The sequence below is a fragment of the Herpailurus yagouaroundi genome, unplaced genomic scaffold (assembly GCF_014898765.1).
Source record: "Herpailurus yagouaroundi ecotype Mexico unplaced genomic scaffold, PumYag 141, whole genome shotgun sequence".
Taxonomy (NCBI): Eukaryota; Metazoa; Chordata; class Mammalia; order Carnivora; family Felidae; genus Herpailurus; species Herpailurus yagouaroundi.
This window is the reverse complement of record NW_024412396.1, coordinates 1,130,611-1,157,035: the sequence shown is the minus strand read 5'-3', so window position 1 is coordinate 1,157,035 and position 26,425 is coordinate 1,130,611. Positions and strand designations below refer to the sequence as shown.

General features: G+C 36.7%; 1 protein-coding gene across 10 annotated transcripts in view; it reads left to right on the top strand.

Moving 5' to 3' along the window:
* The window catches only part of HNRNPC (heterogeneous nuclear ribonucleoprotein C), a 56,674-nt gene that overhangs the window by 7,826 nt on the left and 22,423 nt on the right, over window positions 1-26,425 (top strand). For 8 of the 10 annotated variants that reach the window (XM_040476568.1, XM_040476566.1, XM_040476562.1 and 5 more), the window contains 3 exons: window positions 19,429-19,706; window positions 25,178-25,292; window positions 25,889-25,936. In XM_040476568.1, the coding sequence (XP_040332502.1) occupies window positions 19,466-19,706; window positions 25,178-25,292; window positions 25,889-25,936 (404 nt within the window). In that variant the 5' untranslated portion in view covers window positions 19,429-19,465. The remainder of the gene's footprint in view (window positions 1-19,428; window positions 19,707-25,177; window positions 25,293-25,888; window positions 25,937-26,425) is intronic. The other 2 variants (XM_040476571.1, XM_040476570.1) reach the window with 1 other exon arrangement.

Sequence of the window (26,425 nt, the reverse complement as noted above, 5' to 3'; positions counted from 1 at the left end):
AGATTGTAGGAATTAACTGGTTACTTCTCTGACAACCCCTTTGGTTCAGACATGATAGGATTGCTTCCCTATTTGAAAAGAAAAATGAAGTAGACACAGTTTTTTCCTTTTGGAAGCTATAATATGGACACTTTACCATGTTTGTATTCATCAGTGTTAAAGTTCTTGTAACCTTTCTTAGTTTATTTTAGAGGGGGAGGGGGCAGAGAGAAACTTCAGCAGGCTCCATGCTCAGCACAGAGCAGGGCTAGATCCCACGACCTTGGGGTCACGACCTGAGCCAAAGTCAAGAGTGAGATGCCTAACCAACTGAGCCACCCAGGCACCCTTGTGTGAACTTTTTAAATCATCATCGTAATCTTTGTATAAGTATTCACATTTTGGAGATGAGAATATTGAAGCACAGAATTTTTAAAATTTGCCCAGTTAGACATACTTAGTAAATGGTGACACATGGGTTTAATTCAGGCAGTTAGGCCTACAGATTTCAACTCTTAATCATACTAGGTTGACCTTTACTTGACATATTGAAGTATTTATGGAAAACAAATCTTTACTGGGTTAAAGTTACCCTCGCCCAATTGTGTTGGACCTCCATTTTCAGAGAGTGTCCAACTAAATATCGTTATATATTTTAACTTCTGTTAAATGGCATAATGAAGTGTCCAAGGTAATGAATTACTTAGATGTAGCTTTGTGGTATAATCTTATAAAATATTTGGATGTGACAGTATTCTTTTGAGGAAGTAAATACACTTTAAAAGTGAGTTGTAGTCAAATAAATAATTGTATTTATGGTTTAAAAAAATACACATCCTAGAGGGTTGTGTTGCCAAATCCAGCAGTCTTTTTCAGTCCTCATCACACTTGACCAGTTGGTATGATTTAACCAGTGGAGCCACTTTCCTCCTTGAAACGTTTTTTTACTTAGCTTCCCGGTTTTTGTTCTGTTTCTGGGTCCTTTCATTCAGTCGGATGATTTTCTATACCATTTATAAGCTAATTATTCCCATGGTTCCATCACCAGCCTCGGCCTCTTTTGGATGACTTGCCAATCAGTCTGTTTAACTGCCTGGCTGACTACTCCCTTTAAGGGTATCAACTTAAAAGTCCAAACCTGGGCTCTTGCAATCTTCTCAAACCAGTGTTGCCTGTTAATGAAACTCCAGTTTTTATGTCAATTTAGGTCAGATGTTGGTTAGCCATCCTTATCTGTTTTCTCTCATACCTTATCTTTGGCCTTGTGAAATAACTGTCAGTGCTTCCTTTAAAATACAAGAATTGACCCATACTGCCGTTCCTTGGTCCAGTTTCAAGCTGTCATTGTCTGGTGCACAATTGGAATAGGTTTAGGTTTTTTTGCCCCTCCCACCAGTTGTGGTAGCTGCATTGGTCCTACTGAAATGTAATGCTTGAAAAATGTATTGCCTGAAGGAGTTTCTTCTTGAAACTAAACTAATAGCTCCCTATTTTCAGTGTTAAAAATTTACTGTGATTTAACAAAGTACATGATCTGTTGTGCTCCTCTTTACCAATAGTATACACACAGTATGCTCTAGCCACGTTGCCTCCTTACTGAGTCTTGAACACACTAGATGGTCCTGTCTCAGAGCCTTTCCTTGGAATGTTCTTCCCTGAGACATTCCTAAGATTAGGTTCCTCACTTCACTCAAAGGTCATCTCCTCACTGGTGTTTTCCCTCTCTTGGCCCTTCAGGCTTTCCCCCACTAAATACTCGAGCACTTTTTGACAGCACACGTATTAAGAACTTTGTCTTCTACGTAAAGGTATGAGAGAAATATCTGGAAAGCTACATGTGAAAAAACATTGTTTACCTCTGGGCAAGGAGGGATTTAGGGTTGGAAGGAAACTTGCTGTGTGCCTAGACTGAGGAGTATAATGAGCAACACTATTTTGTTTCTAATTTAAAAACTTAAAACTCCTTTTGTAGAAATGCTTCAATTCTAAAGATTCTGTGACTGAAGTTAAATAGCTAAGGCCTATGGTAGGGGTTTAGTAAACAGTTTTGTAGTTAAGTTGAAATGCAGTTTTTTTTTTTTAATTTTTTTTTTTTTTTAACGTTTATTTATTTTTGGGACAGAGAGAGACAGAGCATGAACGGGGGAGGGGCAGAGAGAGAGGGAGACACAGAATCGGAAACAGGCTCCAGGCTCTGAGCCATCAGCCCAGAGCCCGACGCGGGGCTCGAACTCACGGACTGCGAGATCCTGACCTGGCTGAAGTCGGCCGCTTAACCGACTGCGCCACCCAGGCGCCCCTGAAATGCAGTTTTAAGATAGGTTTGGCTGGAGGCAACTGGGTGGGTCATCCAGTTAAGTGACTTGGGCTCAGGTCACTATCTCCTGTGGTTCAAGAATTTGAGCCCTGCACTGGTCTCTGCGCTGACAGCTCAGAGCCTGGAGCCTGCTTCATTCAGAATCTGTCTCCCCCTCTCTCTACCCCTCCCCCACTTGCATTCTGTCTCTCTCAAAAATAAATAACATTAGAAAAAAAACTAAAGAAATAGGTTTGGCTGTGGTGGAATGAGTTGAGTTGTAATTTGAGGACATGGGTTGTGTGTTTCCTGGAATGGGGCTGTAGACAAAATTTGGAAGAACTTTGTCATTTTCTTAAAAAGTTATCCTCCAGGGGCGCCTGGGTGGCGCAGTCGGTTAAGCGTCCGACTTCAGCCAGGTCACGATCTCTCGGTCCGTGAGTTCGAGCCCCGTGTCAGGCTCTGGGCTGATGGCTCAGAGCCTGGAGCCTGTTTCCGATTCTGTGTCTCCCTCTCTCTCTGCCCCTCTCCCGTTCATGCTCTGTCTCTCTCTGTCCCAAAAATAAATAAACGTTGAAAAAAAATTTTTTTTTTTAAATTAAAAAAAAAAAAGTTATTCTCCAGGAGTATGCATACATAGGCTTTTCAGAAAGTCATGTCATACATACAGCACATAACATTCAAGTAGAAAAAATTTCTTAATGTGAATATAATAACATAAAATTAGATAATCTAAGAATTTTAATAGCTGCATACATTGCATACTTAAACACTATTTTACTTAAAACTATTATTTGGGGCACTTAGGTTCTTGCCATTTTTCCCTTTTATACACAATTGAACAGTCCTAAAACTAAAATTTTATAAGTTCTTTATAATCTTACATACATGTATGTGGATATTTGATGCTGTTTCAATTTTGTGAAAAATTCTTGAACTTACACAAAGAGGGATATAATCAGTTTCCATGAACTTGATCCAGTTTTAACAGTCCTTGTGTAATCTTGTTTCACCTATACCTGCATCTACTCCCTCTGCTTCACATTGTTTTGAAGTAAATCAGGGATTCACTTTTTTGCTTGGTCTTTGTTAATTTGAGTGAATCTTGGCATGGTTTTTCTCATAGGTGATAAAATTGAGTTCAGAGTAACAGAAGATGGTCATCTTATTGTCAGTTCTCAAATTTAGGTATAATCCCATGTTCTAGCTGCTTAGGTCTGAGTGATGGAGAATGTTGTAACTTTAATTCATTTCCTTATTAAAAATTATTTCCTTATAAAAAATTAAAATTTTATGACAAATATTATCATTAGTTTGACAAACTCATTTGGCGACAACCTGACTTCGATTGATTTGATTATTTACAGTCTGTTACATTAAGTGACTGTGATTATGTATATCTATTACTGTATAAAAATTAATACATTTGATTTGACCGCTGAGTGGTTCCCCAGATCCAGCTGGGGTGTAACATAAAAAAAAGGCACAGTATTGGTAAATACTGAAAAATACTGATTTTCCAAACACCTGTCTCCATGGTAGACTTTAAAAAGTATATTTTGGGCACACCTGGGTGGCTCAGTCAGTTGAACATCCAATTCTTGATTTTGGCTCAGGTCATGATCCCAGAGTTGTGGGATTGAGTCCCGTGTGGGCTCCGCATTGAGCATGAAGCCTTCCTTTCTCTCTCTGCCTCCCCCCTGCCCCGACATGCTCTTTCTGTTTCTCTCTAAAAAAAATAAGTAAAATAAAATAGTATAAATTTTATAAAAGTATAATTTGTTGGAACTCAATTGCAATATAAAAAAGAAATGAAATCTTGTGAATAAGTATCACTGACACTTTGTATTTGCTATTCAGAATATGGTCTGTGCTCCAGCAGCAACATCATCATCATCATTGTCATCATCATCATCATAACCTGGAAGTTTCATAGAAATACAGAATTTTATGCCCTATCCTAGAACTGATGGGCACATCAAAGAAAAGTACTGGTCTAGACCACTTGCATTCCCTTATTATTGCTTACTTGTGATGTAGACATTTTGATGGGCTTTGTGGCAAGAGGGTTTTTTGGTGTTTGAGGGGAAAGTTGGGGATCACGGTATGTGAATTTGCAGTAATACAATATAAAAAAATGTAAAAATTGAAATAATGACTCATAAATAGGATTAAGAATCAAGTAATTCAGACGGGTAATTTGATAAATGGTAGATAAGTAGTGGATACCACTGAAGCTAGTAATCAAATATTTGTTGGTGATAAATGATAGCTGAAAAGAGAAATGTTTGAAAAACATAATTTTGCCTATCAATGTGGATCTGTGACTATAATACTTACGAACGTTTTTACCTTTTCCCCATGTTTAAAGAGAATATTCAGACATACAAAACAGTATTGTATATTATATATTATATATATATACCTAGATTGCCATGTTACCGTTTTCTTTGAGTGTTATTTACTGAACCACTTAAGGGAAATTGCTGATTTAAGACCGATCCCTAATATTTAAAGCATTAATCTCAAGTATAAAGATACCGTTCTCTTGATCAAGAGTTCATGTGCACCTTAACCATTTTGTCACTATTATGCACGTAGGTTTTCAGTGATACTAGAAATAAGTACTTCCTGTATTTTTTTTTAATTATTTTATATATTTCCTGTGTCCTTGATGTTTTAGTGTTTGGTCAAGGTTTATTGACTTTACTGAATTATGAAATGTCGCTCTTATTTCTTTTCCTGTGAAAAGCATTCTTTTACATACTCCTAATACTTGTTTGATACTTGTAGATTTGGGAACCTCTTTTTTTGAAATGGCTTAAAACATCCCCAGAATGGCACCAGGGTGGCTCAGTCGGTTAAGCGTCCGACTTCAGCTCAGGTCATGAACTGAACTGTGACTTCAAGCTCCCATTGGGCTCTGTGCTGACAGCTCAGATTCTGTGTCTCCCTCTCTCTGTTCCTCTCCCACTTGAACTCTGTCTCTCTCTCAAGAATAAGATTTAAAAAAAAAATTCCCAGAATGAGTAGATGTTTGTTGAAGGGGAGTTTTGCTATGTAGAAGCTAGTCTAGTTAAGAATATGATAAGTTTATAACAGAGAAAGACAGATACCATATGTTTTCACTCTTTTGTGGATCCTGAGAAACTTAACAGAAACCCATGGGGGAGGGGAAGGAAAAAAAAAGAGGTTAGAGTGGGAGAGAGCCAAAGCATAAGAGACTCTTAAAAACTGAGAACAAACTGAGGGTTGATGGGGGGGTGGGAGGGAGAGGAGGGTAGGTGATGAGCATTGAAGAGGGCATCTTTTGGGATGAGCACTGGGTGTTGTATGGAAGCCAGTTTGACAATAAATTTCATATATTAAAAAAAAAAGAATATGATAGGCTTTGGGGCGCCTGGGTGGTTCAGTAGGTTAAGGGTCGGACTCTTGATTTTGGTTCATGTCATGATCTCATGGTTCATGGGATGGAGCCTTACATCAGGCTCTGTACAGCATAGAACCTGCTTGAGATTCTCTCCCCCTCCTCTGTCTCTCTTTCTCTCTTTCTGCCCCTCCCCCACTCTTGTGCGCGCGCTCTTTCTCTCACTGTCTCTCTCCCTCAGATCATTTTTTGTTTATTTTTGTGAGAGAGAGAACAAGTGGGGATGGGGCAGAGAGAATCCCAAGCAGGGTCCACAGTGTCAGCACAGAGCTTGAAACCATGAACCAGATCATGACCTAAGCTGAAACCAAGAGCTAGACACTTAATCCACTGAGCCACCCAGGCACCCTTCTCTCAAAAATAAATGAAAGTAGCAGCCTTCCCTTTTTTAGGAAAAACAAACGGGATTGCCTGGGTGGCTCAGTCGGTTAAGCATCTGACTTCGGCTCGGGTCATGATTTCACATCTTGTGGGTTCAAGCCCTGTGTCAGGCTCTGCTGACAAGCTCAGCCTGGAACTTCCTTTTGATTCTGTGTCTCCCTCTCTGCCCTTCCCCCACTCATGCTCTGGCTCTCCCAAAAATAAATGAAAAAACACTTAAGAACAATACAATACACTTCTAAAATGCTGAGGTTTGCTTTTTTTTTTCTTTTATTTTTAAGTAATCTCTGCACCCAGCATGGGGCTTGAATCCACAACTCAGATCAAGTCACATGCTCTACCCACTGAGCCAGCCAGGCATTACCTTACCCCCTTATTTCCTTAAGTCAGATGTAACTGACTGAAACTGACAGGTAACTGTTTAATAATGCCAACAGTTGATTATGAAGGTTGAAATGTGGAGAGAAGTACCTGTCTCTGTTGGGACTACTAATGAGATACCTTGAATTTGTGAAACACAATATCCAGTGAAAAATTTGGTTGAGAGATGCCCATTTTCTAAAATTTTACGTAGTTTTGAATTGCTCTTTGTGGAAGGGAAGCACTCAACCATTACAACTTGTTTGTGGGGGGAGGGTGGGTTATAGAAATCTTTGCTTATTCTAGGCCAAGCTGTGCATTATAATCCTTGAATTGCAATGTTGCATTAAGCTATCTTTGCAGAATGACGAATTATGAAAGCAATGTGGTTGTTGAAGAAAAATCAAGGAAAAAGTACATAAAAAATTAAGAATGTTACTACATCCTGAGATGTCTAATACTTAGTAATTTAGATAACTTCTACAGTTGACCTTTGAACAACACAGATTTGAATTGTATGGTTCGACTTACGTGTGGGTTTTTTAAAATATAAATGCAATACTGTAAGCATTTTTCTTAGGATTTAAAAAAAAAAATTTTGTTTTAGTATTTATTTTTGAGAGAGACAGAGACAGAATGCAAGTGGATTAAGAGCAGAGAGAGAGGGAGACCCAGAATGGGAAGCAGGCTCCAGGCTCTGAGCTGTTAGCACAGATCCCGACACAGGGCTCGAACTCACAAGCCGTGAAATCATGACCTGAGCCAAAGTCGGATGCTCAACCGACTGAGCCACACAGGCGCCCCTTTTCTTAGGTTTTAGTAACTTTTTTCCTTATTATTTTTAAGGAGCATGTGAACGGGGGATGGGGGGAGGTAGAGAATCTTAATCTAAGGCAGGAGTGGATCTCAAAACCATGAGATCATGACCTGAGCCAAAATCAAGCTTAACAGTCACCTAGGTGCCCCTCTTGCTTATTGTAAGAATGCAGTATGTAACATACACAGAATACGTGTTAATAAACTTATTGGTAAGGCTTCCAGTCAGCAGTTTTTGGGGAGTCCAGTTCCATTTGGCTTTTTTATTGCACAGTGGGGACGTTGGTGCCCCTTGCCTCCTGTGTTGTTCATGGGACAGCTGTATATCATGTGTGCTCCTTAGCATCTTGAACATCTTTCAATGTCAGTACGTTGTTATTTTTAAATAATTGTTGCTGCTTGTATTAATCAGATTGATGTACTGAAATTCATTAAGCCAGTCCTATATTGTCAGGCACTTATTTCCTAATTTTTCACTGTTAATATGTCCAAATCCTTGTTTGCTTCAGATGAGTTCTCAAAAGTGAGATTGAGCCAAAGAATGTGTACAGGTTTAAGGCTTTTGATAAAAAAAAGTCCCATTGTCCGCTGAAAATAATGGAACCAATTCATAGAAAAAATGTATAAATATGACCATTCCAAGTTTAAAATATTTTTGCTTATTTGGTAAATGAAGTATGGTAATTGATTTCATTTATGTTTTCATTATAGTGATGTTGAATTAAAAAAATCTCCTTAAACCTTTAGTAGTACTTGCTAATAACCTGTTTGTGTCCTTGGCCCATTTTTTTGTTGTTGTTGGTATTTACCAATAATAGTAAATGATGTAGTAGTAGCAGCAGCTGCAGCAGCAACACTTCCTGTGTGCCAAGGACCATGTCAATGTTTTCTGTACTTTGTTTATGCCTCCTACCTCACCAATGAGACAAATACTGTCAATGATACTGATTTTACTGTTGAAATGTCTGGTTTTTGGAGGAATTGGCTTCCCAAAGGGTGGTGTACACTATTCAAAGGGGTTGACCTTGAAAGTGAAACAAGTCTGACCCTAGTCTCAGAGCTCTTGACCATTAGGATGTATTCTTTTCATGCATTTTTGTGTATGTTATTAAGAACTTGAATTGTGGACAAATAGACATTATGGTTTTTTGTAACTTTTATTTTTCGTTATTTTTGTATTTTATTGTGGGAATGTGTTGTATTTTTATGTTCTATTTAGGAAGTTTTCGTTAGTCACTATTGCAAGTGAAATTTGGTCATGGTGGCCATGGCTTGAACTTGTGGGGATAGGTATCTTCATTTTGGTTTAAAAAAAATTTTTTTTTGAAAACAGTGTTTACCTAAACTTTTAATTTGCAATTTTTAAAGTTACTGACTCAGGTCCTGTTCAAACCTAAACCAGGATAGGGCTGATCAGAATACAGAAAATACGCAGAAGCATTTGTCAGTTGAGATTGACTTTTGGTTGTCATTGTTTTAAAACTGATGTGACATAGAAAAAATCTTGTGCTATCGAAGGAAAATTGTGTTAATCTTACTAAACTTCTGTAAGTGATTTGGGCAAGATTCCTCAGGGTATGTTGAACAAATCAGTGAAGGATATGTAATTGTAAGTGACAATATTTTAATACTTAAAATCCGAATCTGACACTTCAGGCTGGAACAAGGGTCATTGAAATAGGTCTAAAGAGGATGAGGGACGCCTGGGTGGCTCAGTTGGTTAAGCGGCCGACTTCGGCTCAGGTCATGATGTCGCGGTCCCTGAGTTCGAGCCCCGTGTCGGTCTCTGCTGACAGCTCAGAGCCTGGAGCCTGCTTTGAATTCTGTGTCTCCATCTCTCTGACCCTCCCCCGTTCATGCTCTGTCTCAAAAATAAATAAACGTTAAAAAAAATTTTTTTTTTAAATAAAGAGGATGAAATGGTATTCGAAGTGTAAAACCGTGTACTAGATGTAAAGAGACCCAACTCTGTAGTCATGCAAATAGGAAGTTAGCATTATATTAATGAGTAAGAATTAGGTTTTACTTTATGAATTGTGCATATGTTGACAATACAAAAGTTATTAGCAGAAGCACTAGCATCTGGATAGCATCCAGAGTGTATTCCATTCTTGAAAGAGCAACCAAATTTGGGCTGCTACTATGTTCAAAGGGACATTGACAGATTAAATTGTTGCATGGGACTTCTTATTTTCACAGATGGTGAGGATAGCACTTTGAATAAGATGATTTATGTTAAAAAGAAAATTTTAATGCTAATGAAGAGATAAGGGAAGAAGGAACTAAAGAAATTAGTTAAAAGCCAGTTAGGTTTTAGAGTTGAGTATCTTTAAATTGTGGATTCCTTGACTTTGGTGGCAGTTCGAGAAGCTAGATAATTAGTGAGTGAGCAAGGATGTTAGGGGATTTTAACATGTTCTGAAGAATTGTGAGGCTGTTGAACTACATGATTTAGTTTTTTCATCTTAGAGATTCTGGGAATATTTTTAAAACCTACAGTTTAAAATTTGTTATTGTATTTCATTACCTATTTATACTTTGACAGGAACAATTTATTATAAAAATGTTTATTAAAATTTGAAGGAAACATGTAAAGAAAATACTTAAAGCATCAGCAAAGATAATCACTATTAATATTTGCTATCTTCGTCCATTTTTCTGTCTCTTTGCTATGGGTGTACCTGTACATCTCTGTATTTTTTTCATAGTATGTATTTTATATATTTATAGGTTTTTAGCAATGTAGAATTGTTACCATATGTAGTTTTAGAGCATTTATTTTGTAAGTGTTTTTCACTTAGTTTTCTACAACATGTTTTTATTAGGGGGTTATCTGATGTTTTTTGTTATAGGGATCTATAAAAATTACAGGCGTCAAAGTTTCTCATTTTCAGTTCCAAATAGGATGACCTGAAATTAATTTAACATTGTCAGTTGCTTAATTAATGCAAGTATATAGACCTACCGGTTGCTTGGCACTTAACTTTAATTAAGAATTTTCAGGGGCGCCTGGGCGGCTCGGTCGGTTGAGCTTTCGACTTCAGTCGGGTCATGATCTGGCGGCTTGTGAGTTCTAGCCCCGCGTCGGGCTCTTTGCTGACAGTTCAGGACCTGGAGCCTGCTTCATATTCTGGGTCTCCCTCTCTCTCTGCCCCTCTCCGGCTCATGCTGTCTCTCTCTTTCAAAAATAAACATTGAAAATTTTTTTTTTAAATAATAAAGTATTTTCAAAGGAACCTATAGAAACATGTACTGGTTTACTTAGCTATAGCAGAGGAAATGCTATTTCTCTTCATCCAATTGGATGATCATTGTTATATTAGTAAATCTAAGAAAAATGTAATTTTGTTATTTTCTGGGAACTTGTTAAAGTGTGTGACCTTGTATATATCATTTTCCCATTTGCCTAAACTAGCTTTAAGAAACTTTGGAACAGGTAATATTACACATGTAAAATACACCATCTGTGTTCCAGCCTTGTGCTTGGTTCTGGTAGCTGCTTCTTAGATTGCCATGTTTGTTCTCTATTTGCATTTTTTTCCCCCTCCTGAATAATTTTAAAATTCTAGGCATGATACTTCACTTAGGAACTTGAATGTGGCTTCACCTTGTAAGAAGAAAGATAGTATGTATCATCACATAATTATCAAAATAATATATAATATTCAATATTCTCTTGTGTACAGTCCATAATAAAGTTCTCTAGTTGTCACCAAAAAATGTTCCCTATCCAGTCAAGGTTCATACATTTCTTTCTTAATCTAGGAAAGTCCTTCCTTTCCCCTATTTTGTATGTATGTATTTATTTTTGAGGAGTTTCAATCATTTGTATTGTTGTATAATGTCTCTACAAACTTGAAATTGATTGTTTCCGTATGTAAGGTTCAAGTATTTTACCAAGAATATTGCATAGGTGATGTGTTTGTTACATCAGCAGGCATATGTCAGATCAGTTGGTTTAAGTGGTGGCATTTATGTCTCCCATTGTAAAAGTACATTTTTCCTGTTAAAATCGTATTCTTTTTGGTAATACTTTGAGATCATGTAAATCCTGTTTCTACTCAACAAGCTTTTGCCCAGTGATTTTAGCATACATCAATAGTCGTCTGAATCAATTCTTAAATTGATGTAATCTTTACCGATCTAACAGTTTTAAGAAGTATCTTTAAAATTTTTCATTTCAGTATGTTTTTCTTTAAAACATTTGATTTTAAATGATTTGAGTTTCCTGCCTTTTATTTTCTCTTCATACTTTTTGGGACTGTTGCATGTTTTGTGTTGAGGTTTTGACAATTGCATATATAATTTTTTACATTTAAATTTTGACCCATTTAAAATTTATTTTGGTGTACTGAGTTTTTTTTTTTTTTTTTTTTTCTGAGTTTGTTTTTAGATGGCTGTGTGCTACCATTTATTGAATTATCTATTTCTCCCTATAATTTATAATATCTTGAGTATTCTTAGTTTAATTCTTAGACATAGTGGTTAGAATAGCTTATCTAAAAATGGCTAGCGTCCCTTTTTGTGACCTGAAAGTGTCTTAAAAATAAAGTATACTGTTCTTTTTTCAGACAGATGGACAGTTCATTGTTGGCCAGAGGTAAATAATTGAATGCAATAAAGATAACAGGCAGAGAACAAAGAAAGGGGGCCAGATTGAGTAAGAGGGAACCAAGAGGGACAAATGATTTATAAAGGGGCAAAATAAGAGCTTAGGATTGTTAAAGGAGGACAACTTAGTGCAGATGACGACACTCTAATTGGGCAGAGAAATTTATAGTATCGGAAAAAGAAACTTTGTCAAGAAATTGTGAAAGGCGGTGTGAAGTAGAAAATCTTTACACTCCAGATTTAGTCATGTATTTTTAAAAATGCCAACTCATTGCTGCCATCTAGTGATACTTTCTTTTTATATTGAAAGAAAGATGGGAAATAACATTAGTCATGTATCTAATTTGAATTGGATGTATGGGGTAGTTAAAGGGTAATAAAGAAAATTTTAAGGCAGAGTTCTGAATTTTCTAGTTTGAGGCAAGTTATTTTTCTTAGTATGATTTGACATCTGATAAGCCATACAGATGTTGTCTTTTATTTTTTTGTGGAGTAAAAGGTAATGTGCTATGAGCAAGTTTAAACGTGATTAGTATAGGGTAAGCAGGTAGAGGTTTAGCTGAAATTTTTTTTTTGAGCAGCTGGCAAAAGTTAATTAGAATATAAGATGGGAAAAGAAGAAAATAGTATGAAAGCTCTCTTTACAGAGAGGGGACATTCAAAAGTGAGGATTGGCTGAAATCTTAAGTAGAAACCTTATGGCTTGTGTACTTAACTTTCTGCTGCTGGGATTTTTGTTTGTAGGAAATATGCCTAAATATTACTACTGTGATACTAAACACAGTCTGAATGAGTGGCACAGTTTTGTCAAGCATTTATCTTTCCAGTCCTTTTCCACTAAAGGTACAGTTCTGGTGTCCCAGACGTAAAAGCAAGGGAGCTACAGTCTTGGTTCCAGTTATAAATTTGTTTTGGGCCAGCTCCCAGCAAAGTCAAGGACCTTCATAACCTATGTTTTTGGGCCATTTGAAACTCTTCATAATCAGAGAGTGTAATCTGCATCTCCCCTTGCTGCCCCTCTTCCCAGCAGAATTTACTTGACATTTAATGTGAACTTGAGAGATGGAGTAGTCATTATAAACATCTCCCAAATTTTTAGTTAGATTGGCAGTCCCAAGTTAGGTTGGTCTCAAGAGGGCAAAGAACCGGGATAGTGCAAACCTGAGAATGAACAGTTGAAATAAAATTTGACAAGTTTGTTTGCATTCCAAACAGATGGAGATTTTATTTACCTTTTTTTTGGTTTTAGGATATAATTGAAATGGCAGGAGTGTGAATAGAAACATTTCTATATCCACAAGTCTTAAATATTTGTCCATCACTGCCACTAAAATCTCTTGGTTTTATTGCTTCAGCATAAAGCCTATGATCAGACACATAGATCCTTTGGTGTAATGCAATAAAGGTAACTGAGTAGTCCTAGTTTAGATTTACTTACCAGATAAAACACGCCTTAGATTCTTTGGGATAAAAATATATATGTAAAGTATGTAGTATGCAAACACCTGCATGCATGTGCATCTGTGCTAGTTTTGAGTGCTACAACCCAGATAACCTTTAGGAAAATATTCATTCTTTCCTTCCATTGTATTTACGGTGTTCGAATTCTGCTCTTCTGGAAACCAGATCTATTTAAATCTTCAGCAGTGAATTAAACAGGATGCAGAGTATCCAGGGAACATAATCATTTCAGAAGTCTACCCTGTTCATTTTACTTTTTTTTTAATAAAAATTGTTTTAAATGTTTTTATTCATTTTTGACAGAGACAGAGCATGAGTGGGGGAGGGGCAGAGAGAGAGGGAGACACAGAATGGGAAGCAGGCTCCAGGCTCTGAGCTGTCAGCACAGAGCCCGATTTGGGGCTTAAGCTCACGGACTGTGAGATTGTGACCTGAGCCAAAGTCAGACACTAAACCGACTGAACCACCCAGGCGCCCCTCATTTTTTACTCTTTGAAACTAATTTTAGGAAGGAACCTTTTTTATTCTGTGTAACTTTTATTTATTTAGATGTTTAAGAAAGAATGAATTTGACTTAGAAATGAGTTCTCTGGGGCGCCTGGCTGGCTCAGTTGGAAGAACATGTGACTCTTGATTTTTGGATTGTCAGTTCAAGCCCCACATGGTGTATAGAGATTACTTACTTCCCTACCTACATACATAAACTTTAAAAAAATTTCTTTTTCTGATAACGCCTGAAACTAAATACAACACTATATGCTAACTAACTAGAAATAAAATAAAACTTTAAAAAAATGATTTCTCTGAGAACACTTTAAAAAAAATTTTTTTAACTTTATTTTTGAGAGAAAGACAGGGCATGAGTGGGGCAGGAGAGACAGAATTCAAAGCAGGCTCCTGGCTCTGAGCTGTCAGCACAGAACCCCATGTGGGGCTCGAACCCACAGGCCGTGAGATCATGACCTGAGCTGAAGTTGGGATGCCTAACTGACTGAGCCACCCAGGAGCCCCTCTCTGAGAAAACTTTAAGGATGTTACTAGACTAATTTCATCTATGAGGAATTACAGAACATTTAGAAGGTGCTAGCAACTTCTGGTTGTCAGAAAAATGGGAGAAGTTGTGGAATTTATAAACTAGCTTGAGGAACTAGACTATGAAGGTCATAATAAGCATTAACCGAAAGCAGAGTACCCACAGGACAACATTTTAAAATATTATTGCTTTATCTTTTGTAAGCATGTGACTTTTATGTGAATATATGTGCTTCCTTTTACCATACAGTTATATATGTTGCTTTTCGACCTAAACATTTAATCATAATTCCCCACATTATTTAAAGTAATTGCCAGATTTTTCTCTTTAAGTTTTTTGTTTGTTTTTGTTGAATCTCTACACCCAATGAGGGGCTCAGGCTCCACCCTGGGATCAAGAGTTGCATGCTTTCCCCCACTGAGCCAGCCAGGCACACCTAAAGTGATGTGCAGATTAGTCTAAAGACTGTAATTGCTGGTAATTAGAATGCTGAGTTAAAAATTAAAAATCTGCTGTACAAAAATGCATGTAGAATATAACATGCTATAGATGTTTGTAAGGTAAAACAAAAGTTAACTTGTTCTGCAACTGCTTTTATACTGAAATCTGATGTATGTCTTGAAGACTGTAGCATTTGGATCTGATTATTTAAGCTAGGCAGCACTTCCACCCATATCTTCTTGCCTAGCACTTATTTTTATTTTTTATTTAAAAAAAATTTTTTTTTTCAACGTTTATTTATTTTTGGGACAGAGAGAGACAGAGCATGAACAGGGGAGGGGCAGAGAGAGAGGGAGACACAGAATTGGAAACAGGCTCCAGGCTCTGAGCCATCAGCCCAGAGCCTGACGCGGGGCTCGAACTCCCAGACCGCGAGATGGTGACCTGGCTGAAGTCGGACGCTTAACCGACTGCACCACCCAGGCGCCCCCTAGCACTTATTTTTAAAAAGCTAGGAGAAATCTGCCCAATGAGGAAAAATTACTCAAGTGTAAACCTTTATGACCCATAATGTAGCCTCAAATAAATTCATTTACGTCTGTTCCATTTCTGTTAGGTCGAGAAAAATAATTAGGAAGCAAAACCTCTAATGACTAAAGTCCATAAAAATACAACTCTGCCAACAAGGTTTGCACCTTGGAATGACCTGTGACAGTTGAGAAGTAAATGAAACCACATATTTAAGGAAAGAAAATGCAGTGATAAAATTTCATACCCAGCAAAACTGACTGACAAGTATAGACCGCATAGGCCAACTGTTAGTAACATGTAAGAACTGAGAAAATATTCTCATGAATTCTGAGTAATACGTTAGAGATAAACCTGAGATACTATAATTTTAAGTCATGGTAGAATTTAAGCAGTAATATCACAAAAAAGACGTGTGTGTGTAATTGCACTAAGAGTATTAAATTATGGGAAATCCAGACTGGGAAACTTGAGGTTTGAATACCCTGTACTCTTCAAAGAGGTTGTTTTGAGTTAAAGGGATGGAAGAGGAACATATCTAAAAGAAGCCATAAAAGACACATCAAATTCGCTTTAATGGGTAAGACTACTAACTAGGGATATACATCAACGTGATAGAATTATTTTGAAAAGAAAGTGATATGGCACACCTGGGTAGCTCAGTCCTTTGAGCATCTGACTTTTGATCTCAATTCAGGTCTTGATTTGAGGATTTTGAGTTCGGGCCCTGCTTAGGGCTCTGTGCTGGGCTTGAAGCCTTCACCAAAAAAAAAAAAAAAAAAAAAAGCGATAGTTAACTTTTGGAGGTTGGAAAGTGATTGAGAATGGAATGGTGCACATAGAGGGCTTCTTAGTTTTGAGATTTTGTAGAGGCTCTGGTACCTAGAGATTTTTACAATAGTGCCTTGTACTCACCTACACTTGGAACAGGAAACACACTGTTTCAACTGCTTTTCTTAAAATTGGTTCCCTTGGCTATCCAGTAAATGGATATTTGGGGATTCTTCAATTCCTGTCTTATTTCCCCCACGTGGGCTGTTGCATGGGCCGTTGGCTTCCTTACCAGCCTGGCATTTTGGCATTTTCATTGGGGTACCTTGACACTAAAGCTCACTATCTAGTTGCTTTTATCTGGGGATTCAGAAAGATCAAAAACTGCTCTGCTGTTGGTGTTTTCTTTTGAGAATCTGTTTTTTTTCCCAATAGTTTCTTTGCATTTGGGATATTGGTCACTATCCATCCCTACCTCCCCAACAGAGATTTCAGGGGTAAGGTACCTTAAGGATTAGAGGTAGGGTGAAATGTGAACTGAGATAATTTATATTTGTAAAATTGGTAAAATTTTGGGTAATCTGTTCCTCTCTTCAATAATTTTTTTTTTTTTAATGTTTGTTTATATCTGAGAGACAGACACAGAATCTGAAACAGGCTCCAGGCTCTGAGCTGTCAGCCTAGAGCCCTACATGGGGCTCAAACCCACCAGCTGTGAGATCCTGACCCAAGCCAAAGTTGGATGCTTAACTGACTGAGCTACCCGGGGCCCTTTCAATAAAATATTAAACAGTAGTATTACTAGAGTGTAAACTCTGAGGAATTGTAGCTGTTGCTGTTTTTCCTCTGAAGTAGCCTTGGTAGCTCGCACTTCTCAGATACATGTTCAGTGAAAAAATGTATTTGTACTAACCCTTTTTTTTTTTTTAGGAAGATGTGTTTGTCCTTGAACCGGGATTAATGAATCTTTGTGGGTTCATTTGTCTTTACTATTGCTCATATTTTGATTAAATCCTTACAGTGAGTATGGGCATTGAAAGCTATACCATTCACTTTAGCCAAGCCTTTGAAGTTGAGGTCAATATATTATTTTTCTGTTAACAATTCATGGTTCTTGCAGCAAATTTAGAAACCATATATAATCACCTAAAAGATAAAATCATATTCTTAAACTCAGAGATGGCACCCAAAGTTACCACCTTCTTATTTGTGTCTGGATGTTTCTTTACTGGCCTTTCCAGATGGAGTTGCTTAAGAATTAATCCGTAATGCCCAGTGGCATTCTTTATATATAATGAATTCTATATTTCTAGATTGGTACAAGCTATATACCTACCATCTTTGTGAAAATTGGAAAAACGGTCATATAAGTCCATTTGTTTTGTGGTTCCAAGGAGTATATTTGAAGCAGGCATTAATGTCCATTGTTTGGTGGTTTACCCTCTTGTTCAGTATACTGATAGCATGTAGAACCATCCTCTTTTCCCTTACAGGTAATTTCTAATTAAACCCAGGAAGATTTTTTCCTGTATTTATTAGTATTTACCATAACATGTAGAATATATGTTTGTTTCTCATGATAAACATTTGTAGAAACCTGGCTTAAGTTGTCCCCATTTACAATAATAGGAAACTTTAATAGCCAGCAGTAATTACGCCTTTCATTTCATTTTTGTTTTTGGTGTTCTAAGGCTTTCTGGCACTCACACTTAGAGTTGAAAATGTGTTCACGACTCTCACGACTGCTGTTTGATAAATGTTTATTTCTTAGTCTTAAAATTTAAGAACTGTTTATAAAGCTATAATTTAGAAACCAAAATCAAATAAAGACAATTTCTTGAATTTTAGAATGGCTAGGAGGGAAAAATGGTTTTGGCAGCTTTAAAATCAGTACTGTTTGTGGGGCGCCTGGGTGGCTCAGTCGGTTAAGCGTCCGACTTTGGCTCAGGTCATGATCTCATGGTTTGTGAGTTCAAGCCCAGCATCAGGCTCTGTGCTGACAGCTCGAGTCCTGGAGCCTGCTTCTGATTCTGTGTCTCCTCCTCTCTCTGCCCCTCCCCCACCAGTGCTCTGTCTCTATCAAAAATAAATAAATGTAAAAAAAATTAAAACAAATCAGTACTGTTTGAAAGGACTAGGTGTTTTAAGGGTCACAATATTAGTGGTCCAAAAAAAAAAAAAAATACCAGTGGTCTGTATAAATGATGTTGTACTATTTTGCTAACATACATATATAGAATATATTTTTACATAATCCATGAGAACTAGTTTGTCATGATTTCTCCTGAGGATTGGAAAGAGACTGATATCTGATTCGAGTTTCAAAAGGATGAATGGGGAAAAATTAATCTTAAGAATGTTACTCTAAATCTAAAGTGGGTTCATCTTCAGTTTGGTAGTTGGAGTGGGAAGGGGCAGCGGATAAAAAAGCTTAAAGAATGTCAAAACTTTTCTCACATAAAAAAAGACCTAAGATGGTAGTATCATGAATCTCCATGTAATTGTGATTGAACCTTTATAACATACATAAAGATAATTTTTGTTTTGAAAAAAGTCTGAGGAAAGTAGTTTTCTTGGTCCCCTTTTGATTCATGCAGTGTTCTACTTACTAGTTTTATCATCATCATCATCTAGTAGTAAATGTCCCAACTGTATTTTGTAGATTATCACATAAAAAGTAAAGTAGGTCAAGAGTCAGTACATTGTGTAAAGTGCTAGTACTGATACTGGAGATACCTCTGGCATATTAGTTCCAGAGTTCTATATATTGCTTTAGTATAATAAGGTTAATTATACTTGAGGGTGTCAGCTGCCCACATTTATCTAGCTAAAGAATGGTTGTTTGTGGGCAGAATTCAGAGTTTTATGTATCTTTGGAATAGTTGAGACTCGTTTTATTAATAGCACTGTGCAAGAAGGTGGAGTTCTTTATACGTGGCAAAGAATGGTTAGGTTAGTATGAGGGGTAAGGTTACAAATCTGAGAAGTTTGTAGTAGAAAGCTTAAGGATTTCGAATTTGCTTCAGGACTTTAGAACAGAGATGGTCACTTAAAATTAATAATGTCCGTGATTGTGTTACTAGTAGTCTCTGAAGAGGACCCCCCCCAGCCCCTCATGGGATAGACTTGGGGAAGAGGGAGCTAAATTTTTATAAGAATGCATATATTCAGGAGCTCTCCTCTCGATAACTTGCTGCTATGACAGTCCTTTTGGTTGACTGATACTCTAGTCACAGTGGTTCAAAATAAGGAGTAGAAAGTTTCATCGAGGAGTATTTTGTTTTTATCTCCTTTTCACCTGAACGCATTTTTTTTTCCTTCCAGCTTTTCGGCTTTGTGAACAACCGTATCATCAAAGACCATGGCAAGCAATGTTACCAACAAGACAGATCCTCGCTCCATGAACTCCCGTGTATTCATCGGGAATCTCAACACTCTTGTGGTCAAGAAATCTGATGTGGAGGCAATCTTCTCAAAATATGGCAAAATTGTGGGTTGCTCTGTTCATAAGGGCTTTGCCTTCGTTCAGTATGTTAATGAGAGAAATGCCCGGGCTGCTGTGGCAGGAGAGGATGGGAGAATGATTGCTGGCCAGGTTTTAGGTAAGATCTGGGTTGAATTAAGTTTTTCATTGATTGTATAATTCACATACCAGTCATTTTTCTTTTTTTTTAATGTTTATTAGTTTTGAGAGAGAAACAGAGACCCACGTGCATGTAGGGTACTGGTAGAGCGAATCCCAAGCAGGCTACATGCTGATAGTGTGGAGCCTGACACAAGGCTCAGTCTCACAAACTGATGTCATGACCTCATGAGCTGTAGTCAAGACTTGGACTCAACCATCTGAGGCACCCAGGTGCCCCCAGATCTAGATTTTTCTATTCAAGCTTCTGTTTTCTGTCCCTTTTCCATTAAGCTAACAGTCAAAAAATGTTAGGGTTGTAGGTATAATTGGCTAAGGATTTTATTCCATTTTGTGTAGCAGAGTTTGGATAAGCTTCAGTTGGCAGTCTTGAGTAAGGTCAGGAGAATAGGAATGACGTGTTACATAAGGAACAGTTGCTGCCTAATAACTGTGTCTACCATTCACAGGAGGGATGAGGTGAAGACAATATAGCTTAGTCATTCTTGAGCTGTGGAGCCGGGTGCTTGGCTCTGCATTGGCGATTCATAACTGTGTATTGGGCAGTCTGCATAGCTTGGCTGAGCCTTAAATTTTCTTAGTTTTTAAAAACTGTGCCTCAGAGTTTATTATCTGTTCTTACCTGAGGTAATAGTACTTTGGTGTTATCAGGAATTTGTCTTAGTTGAGATGATTCATGAGAAGCTTCAAGTATAGTCTAGCATGTTACACTTAATAAAAGGTACTTATTATTAAATATATTTCAGCATTAGCAGCACAAAGTGGTTTTGTCGTAGGTGTTAGTTTTCCCAGTAAGTGTCTGCTCTGATCTAGTATGTTCAGATATTTTAGAATGAGATTTAAGCCCTATTTAATAATAGTTTATATTCTAAACTTCAGAAGATTTCATTACATATTAAGACTTAGCACATAAGTCTTACAGAATTTCATCTCCTTGAATAGTTTTCTAACAACTTACCAGTTGCTAAGATTTGCTGTCAGAATCATAGTAATTTTATATAGCTTATATTTTCTTGGGTGTGAATAATATTAGGGAAGTTGAAGGGTTCAGTAAGAGAAGTCAATTTCTCTTTGTTTTTTTTTATGAATAAAAAGGAATAAGCACATATATTTTGAATGCCACATAATGGCTAGTGGCATTGTTGAGGATACTGTGGTTATCAATTTAACAATTATTTAGGTTTATAAAGTTTATAGCAATTCATAATTGAGAACTTAGTTTTCTGATGATTCCTGTAGAGGCTTATTTAAGTTTTCATTTTGTTTTCAGCATTTTCAGGACTTTGTATTCAGTTGTATAATGTGCAAATTTGAATTCGAATTTAAACATTTTAATTTCTAACTGCCTTCTTCTCCAGGTTGGAGTGGGTTCTTTCCTCCTTCAGTGTATTCATGTTGGTGATTTTCCCTCTAATACTAGATAAAACTTGAGCATTTCATAATGATTGTAGCATTTAATAAATACTTTATATCGTGATTTATTGTAAGGCTTCAACAGCTTTTTAGACTATTTTGGATGTTTATAGTTTTTCAGTGGCTATTTCATGAAAGCTCTTTGATTTTAGAATAAAAGTTTAGTGTAATTTGTATTTCACTTGTAAACCCTTTTCAAATGCTGTTTTAGAAATCTTAACCACAATGGATTGGGAAGGAAAAATATTGGAAGTTTGAGAACCTTGTAATCCTTGATATTGAAGATAAAAGTAACAGTTTTAATTGAGAATACATAAGAAATTTCCATACCCACTTGTCCTATATTCAAACTATAGGAAAACTCAAAGTATAGGAAAACTTTGATACCTGTAAAATGGGTGTGGTGGCAAAAGTGAACTAAAACAGTTTTCTATCATAAAATGAAGTCAGGTTTTTTTATGATACTTGTTTATTTTTTAACGGTCATGGAAATTTACTAATACAAAAATAGAAGAATTTAATGAGCACGTGTGTATGTACATCTCACCTGTCTTACCAACCAGATACCAACATTTGACTAATCTTGTTTTCGTCTGTTGTTTCTTTTTTTCCCCTTTTTTCTCTTAAATTTTGTTAGAGTCAAGTCTCTTTTTAAGACTCCAGCATATATTCAGCAGACTGGGACTTTTAACAAAATGCAAACCACACTGCCCTTATCACATACCAAAATAAAGCCTCCCAGAAATTCCTTAATGCCATCAAATAATTCATTCCATGTTTAGATTTCTTCCTTTAGAGTCTGAAACTTTTATTGTTATTATTTTTAATGTTTATTTTGAGAGAGAGAAACAGTGTGAGTGGGGTAAAAGGACAGAGAGAGAGGGAGACACACAATTCAAAGCAGGCCCCAGGCTCTGAGCTGTCATGTCAGCAACAGAACCCCACTCAAACCCATGAACCTCGCGAGATCAGTGACCTGAGCCAAAGTTGGATGCTTATCTGACTGAGCTTTCCAAGCATCCCTGGTCCCTGGTTGCAAACTTTTTTTTTTTTTAAGTTTTTGTTTTGTGGTTTGTGGTTGGTTTTTTGTTTTTTGGGTTTTTTTTTTTACTTTTTATTTTTTTGAGAGAGAGCTAGGGGTAAGGGCAGAGAGAGGTGGGGACAGGATCTGAAGCAGGCTCCGCGCTGAAAGCGGAAACCCTGATGTGGGACCAAACCCACGAACTGTGAGTTCATTAACTGAGCAGGGATAAAAGTCAGACATTTAACTGACTGAGCCATTCAGGTGCCCCTCAAACTTTTTTTTAAATAACTTGATTAATTCAAATCAAGATCCAGTTCATGTCTGTATGTGTGTTTGATTAATTCCCTCTTAGATGTTTTTAAATCTGAGTTTTCCTGTCCTTCTAATTTAAAAAATGTATGACATTTAATTTGTTGAAGAAAATGTGTTCCACACTGTGTACTGATTGATTCTTTGTGGTGTCATTTAATTTGTTGTTTTCTACCTCTGTTTTGTGTAATACTGCTACATCTAGAGCAGTGCTGTCCAATAGATGTATAAGAGAATATATACTTAAAACACATCTGAATTCAGACTAGCAGCTTACTTCCTTAGACTGCAGATCTAGAGGCTTGATAAAATTCAGATACTATTTATTTTGGTGAAAATATTACATGGACCGTGTTCTGTGTTTTATATTACACCACATCAGGTGACCTAATATGGTCCCATTTTTAGTGATGTTAAGGATAATTTGTGGGTTCTGAGTTTACATCCTGACACATCAATGATAAGGTTTCCCATCAGTTTTTAACTTTAATGGTGATTATCCAGTGATGATTACTGCCTACGTATTTCATTAGGGCTTGCAAAATAATTTTTCTAAACTGATATCTAGCAATCATTAAATATAATCATTGCTTAATAATATAAACTCTTATATTTTAGCTTTTTTTATTTTTGGTTTTTTAATTTTTTTTTAACGTTTACTTTTTGAGAGAGTGAGAACACGGGAGCAGGGAGGGGCAGAGAAAGAGGGAGACACAGAATCCGAACCAGACTCCAGGCTCTGAACTCAAGAGCCGTGAGATCATGACCTGAACCAACGTCGGACACTTAACCCACTGACCCACACAGGCACCCCTAGCCTTTAAAAAAAAAAAAAAAAAAAAAAAAAAGCTCTAGGGGGTGCCTGGATGACTTTGTGAAACCTCCAACTCCTTAATTTCTGCTCAGGTCATGATCACATGGTCGTGAGTTTGAGCCCTGTATTGGGCTCTGGGTTGACAGTGTGGAGTCTGCTTAGGATTCTTTCTCTGTTTTCTCAAAGTGGATAAATAAAAAAGTAAGCTCTGTTCTACACCCAGCATGGGTTGAAGAACTTGCAACCCCAAGTACAAAAGTTGCATGTTCTACCAACTGAGCTAGCCAGGCATCCCCATAAACTTATATTTTAAATTGATACATTTTCTTGCATTGCAAATCATTCCTTAGAGCTTACAATATTTCTTCTGTGGCCAGTGGATCACCTTCAAATTGGTTTCTATGTCCTTGAGACACCTTACTCTTGTAATATTTTATTGCATCTTTAACTTTCTGGCATCACAAGATATTTCAGGTCATCTGATAGATTTCTTGACCTAAATCTCGATTTGCCCCTTTTTTCTAGGAGCCTTGGCTCCTTTAAATGGCACTTACATAGAAACCATGATCTGTACACTGAGAGTGTTTATTATTGTTGAATTTTTAATAGCTTCTGTCTAGTTTCAGCGGGAAGAATAGGAGCACCTTGGTTTTTAGAAAACAAAACATAATTTTGTGCATTGTGCCACAGTTTTAAAATAAGTACGCCTATTAGGTTTTGTTTTCTGTTTTGTTGTTGTTGTTTTTACCAAAATTAAGATTATTAAAAGCAATTTTAGCTTTTAGTTTCTTTTTATAAGTATATATCCTATTCTGGATATCAACACAGTACTATAGTTTAAATCATCACTTGAAATAATTCTTCTATAAGGTTGTGTAATTAGCATGATACATAGTTTATTGTTTTTGTTTTAGAAAATTTTTAAAAACTATATTCTCAACAATAAATGTTAAAAATTAAAAATGAGTTTAGTGAACTAAGAACTGAAGATTATTCATAAATGTAGTGGTGCTCAGCAGATAGTGTACTGAAATTCTGTTTTTCAGTTGGTCATTTGATGAACTGAGTTTTGGAGAGCTGGTTTTTGGCAAATGTATTCTTAATTAGAATAAGAAAGCAATCATTAATTCTTTTGTTAGACAGTGGGTAACGGTAAACAGCTGGCCATGTTGGAATATGTGTTTTAAAAATGACAAGGCATATGGAAACTAGGGCTTTTCCTTTGTTCCCTTATTTCCCTTTTCTTTTTGTTCATGTAACAGTTGCTAGGCAGTTTAGTCTGCATAATATATATTTTTTTAATGTTTATTTAGAGAGAGAGAGAGAGTGCAAGCTGGGAAGGGGTAGAGAGAATCCCAGGCAGGCTCTACGCCCAGCACAGAGCCAAAGTAAAGAGTTCGACACTTACCCAGTTGAGCAACTCCACGTGCCCCTGCGTAGTATTTCTTAACCAATTTTTATTCATCTTTACAGCTGATTCTATTTGTAAGGGGAATGAGAATTTGAGGGTACCATACTCCATATTCATGAATTGCTGTATATTTTATGTCTCTGAGCTCACTCACTCATTCCTAATATATGCTCTGAATAGTGAGTTTTAGTGGCAGTTGAGGGTAGAAGGTACCAAAGACAAACCTAATGTTTTATGTATAATGAATACTTTGTTACAGAACAGAGGACAAAGGAATGAAAGACTAAGTCTTAGCCTTATAAAAATTCATGAGCCCCTTTTATCTAAGGAAAGATGAGATATGGTGTTAGTCCTTTGTTGACTTATATACTGTGTACGCATTTTAAAACTAGTTTAAGATATACCCTACCCCACCCAGAGTTGTCATTAAAGTTTTTGTCTTTGTTTTTGCTTTTTCAGATATTAATCTGGCTGCAGAGCCAAAAGTGAACCGAGGAAAAGCAGGTGTGAAACGATCTGCAGCGGAGATGTACGGGTCAGTACCAGAACACCCTTCTCCGTCCCCTCTACTCAGGTCCGGAACTTTATTATTTATAACTGCATTGTGTCCATCAGTGGGCATCTTCTCTATCTGTTTTCTGGATGTGGGGAGGGTTAACTGTAGTATGTTTTATCTGTGTAAAAGTGATGCTTTATTAATCTTGTATTAGTATACCTCCTTTTCGCCCATTTCCCAGAGAATTATTAGAATTCCCTGAGGTTTTTACTTACTAAAGAGCAGTTTGATATTTTTAACATAAAATGAAATCCTTCAAGAGGAATTGTTTAGTTTAAGAAGCTGGGAAATAAGAAAGGGAAGGAGGGTAGCATAAGAATGTTTGGTTTATTGTTGTATTTTTCAGTGTTCCTGTATTAGCTGTTAATGTTGTATGTTGAAATTGTAGCATACTTGTGCCTAAATTTGCAAATTGGCTGCTGCATGTCCAGTGGCCTCTAAAATGATTGAAATTTTAGTGATTTGTTTGAATGATTGGATATTATTCCATGCTAATCTCTTGATCTGTTTGTTATGATTGGTTTTGCATGGTTTTTGTTTTTGTTTTTCCCATCTACTGTTGTAAATATACATCAGCAGCTCCAAGTTAATCCTTTTTGGTATTTGTTTTTCAGCTCCTCTTTTGACTTGGACTATGACTTTCAACGAGATTATTATGACAGGTATGTTAAATGTGTTTTGTTTTGTCTATTCTGGTTAAAAGCCATTTAAGTAAGAATCATTTTATTGTTCGATTTTGTAACAAACATTCCCTTTTGTAGTAATGAGCAATAAGCAGGTTGTCCGAGTCCCCCCTTTATAAACAAAATGAAAAATACTTTCTTACAAATTGTCAGAGGTAGATGAGGGTGGTGTTTTTGTTAGTTTCAAAGAATCAGTTTATATATGGTCTGGGCATATGGGGGACATGTCCATTGTTTTGTTTGAATATGTATGCCAGATAGAGAAGTAAGGATTCATTGACTGCTAAATGAGGAAATAGAACTTAATTAGCATTTCCATGCTCTCTTCATTTTGTCCCTGTCACATACTTGCCATTTGGCTTTGCTTTGTAGGGGATTACAACAAATTTTTTTTTTAAAGATCCCTAAGTCTCCCTTGAGTAAACCAACTAATACAAAACAGGATACAGTGAGCATACGTAAACGAAT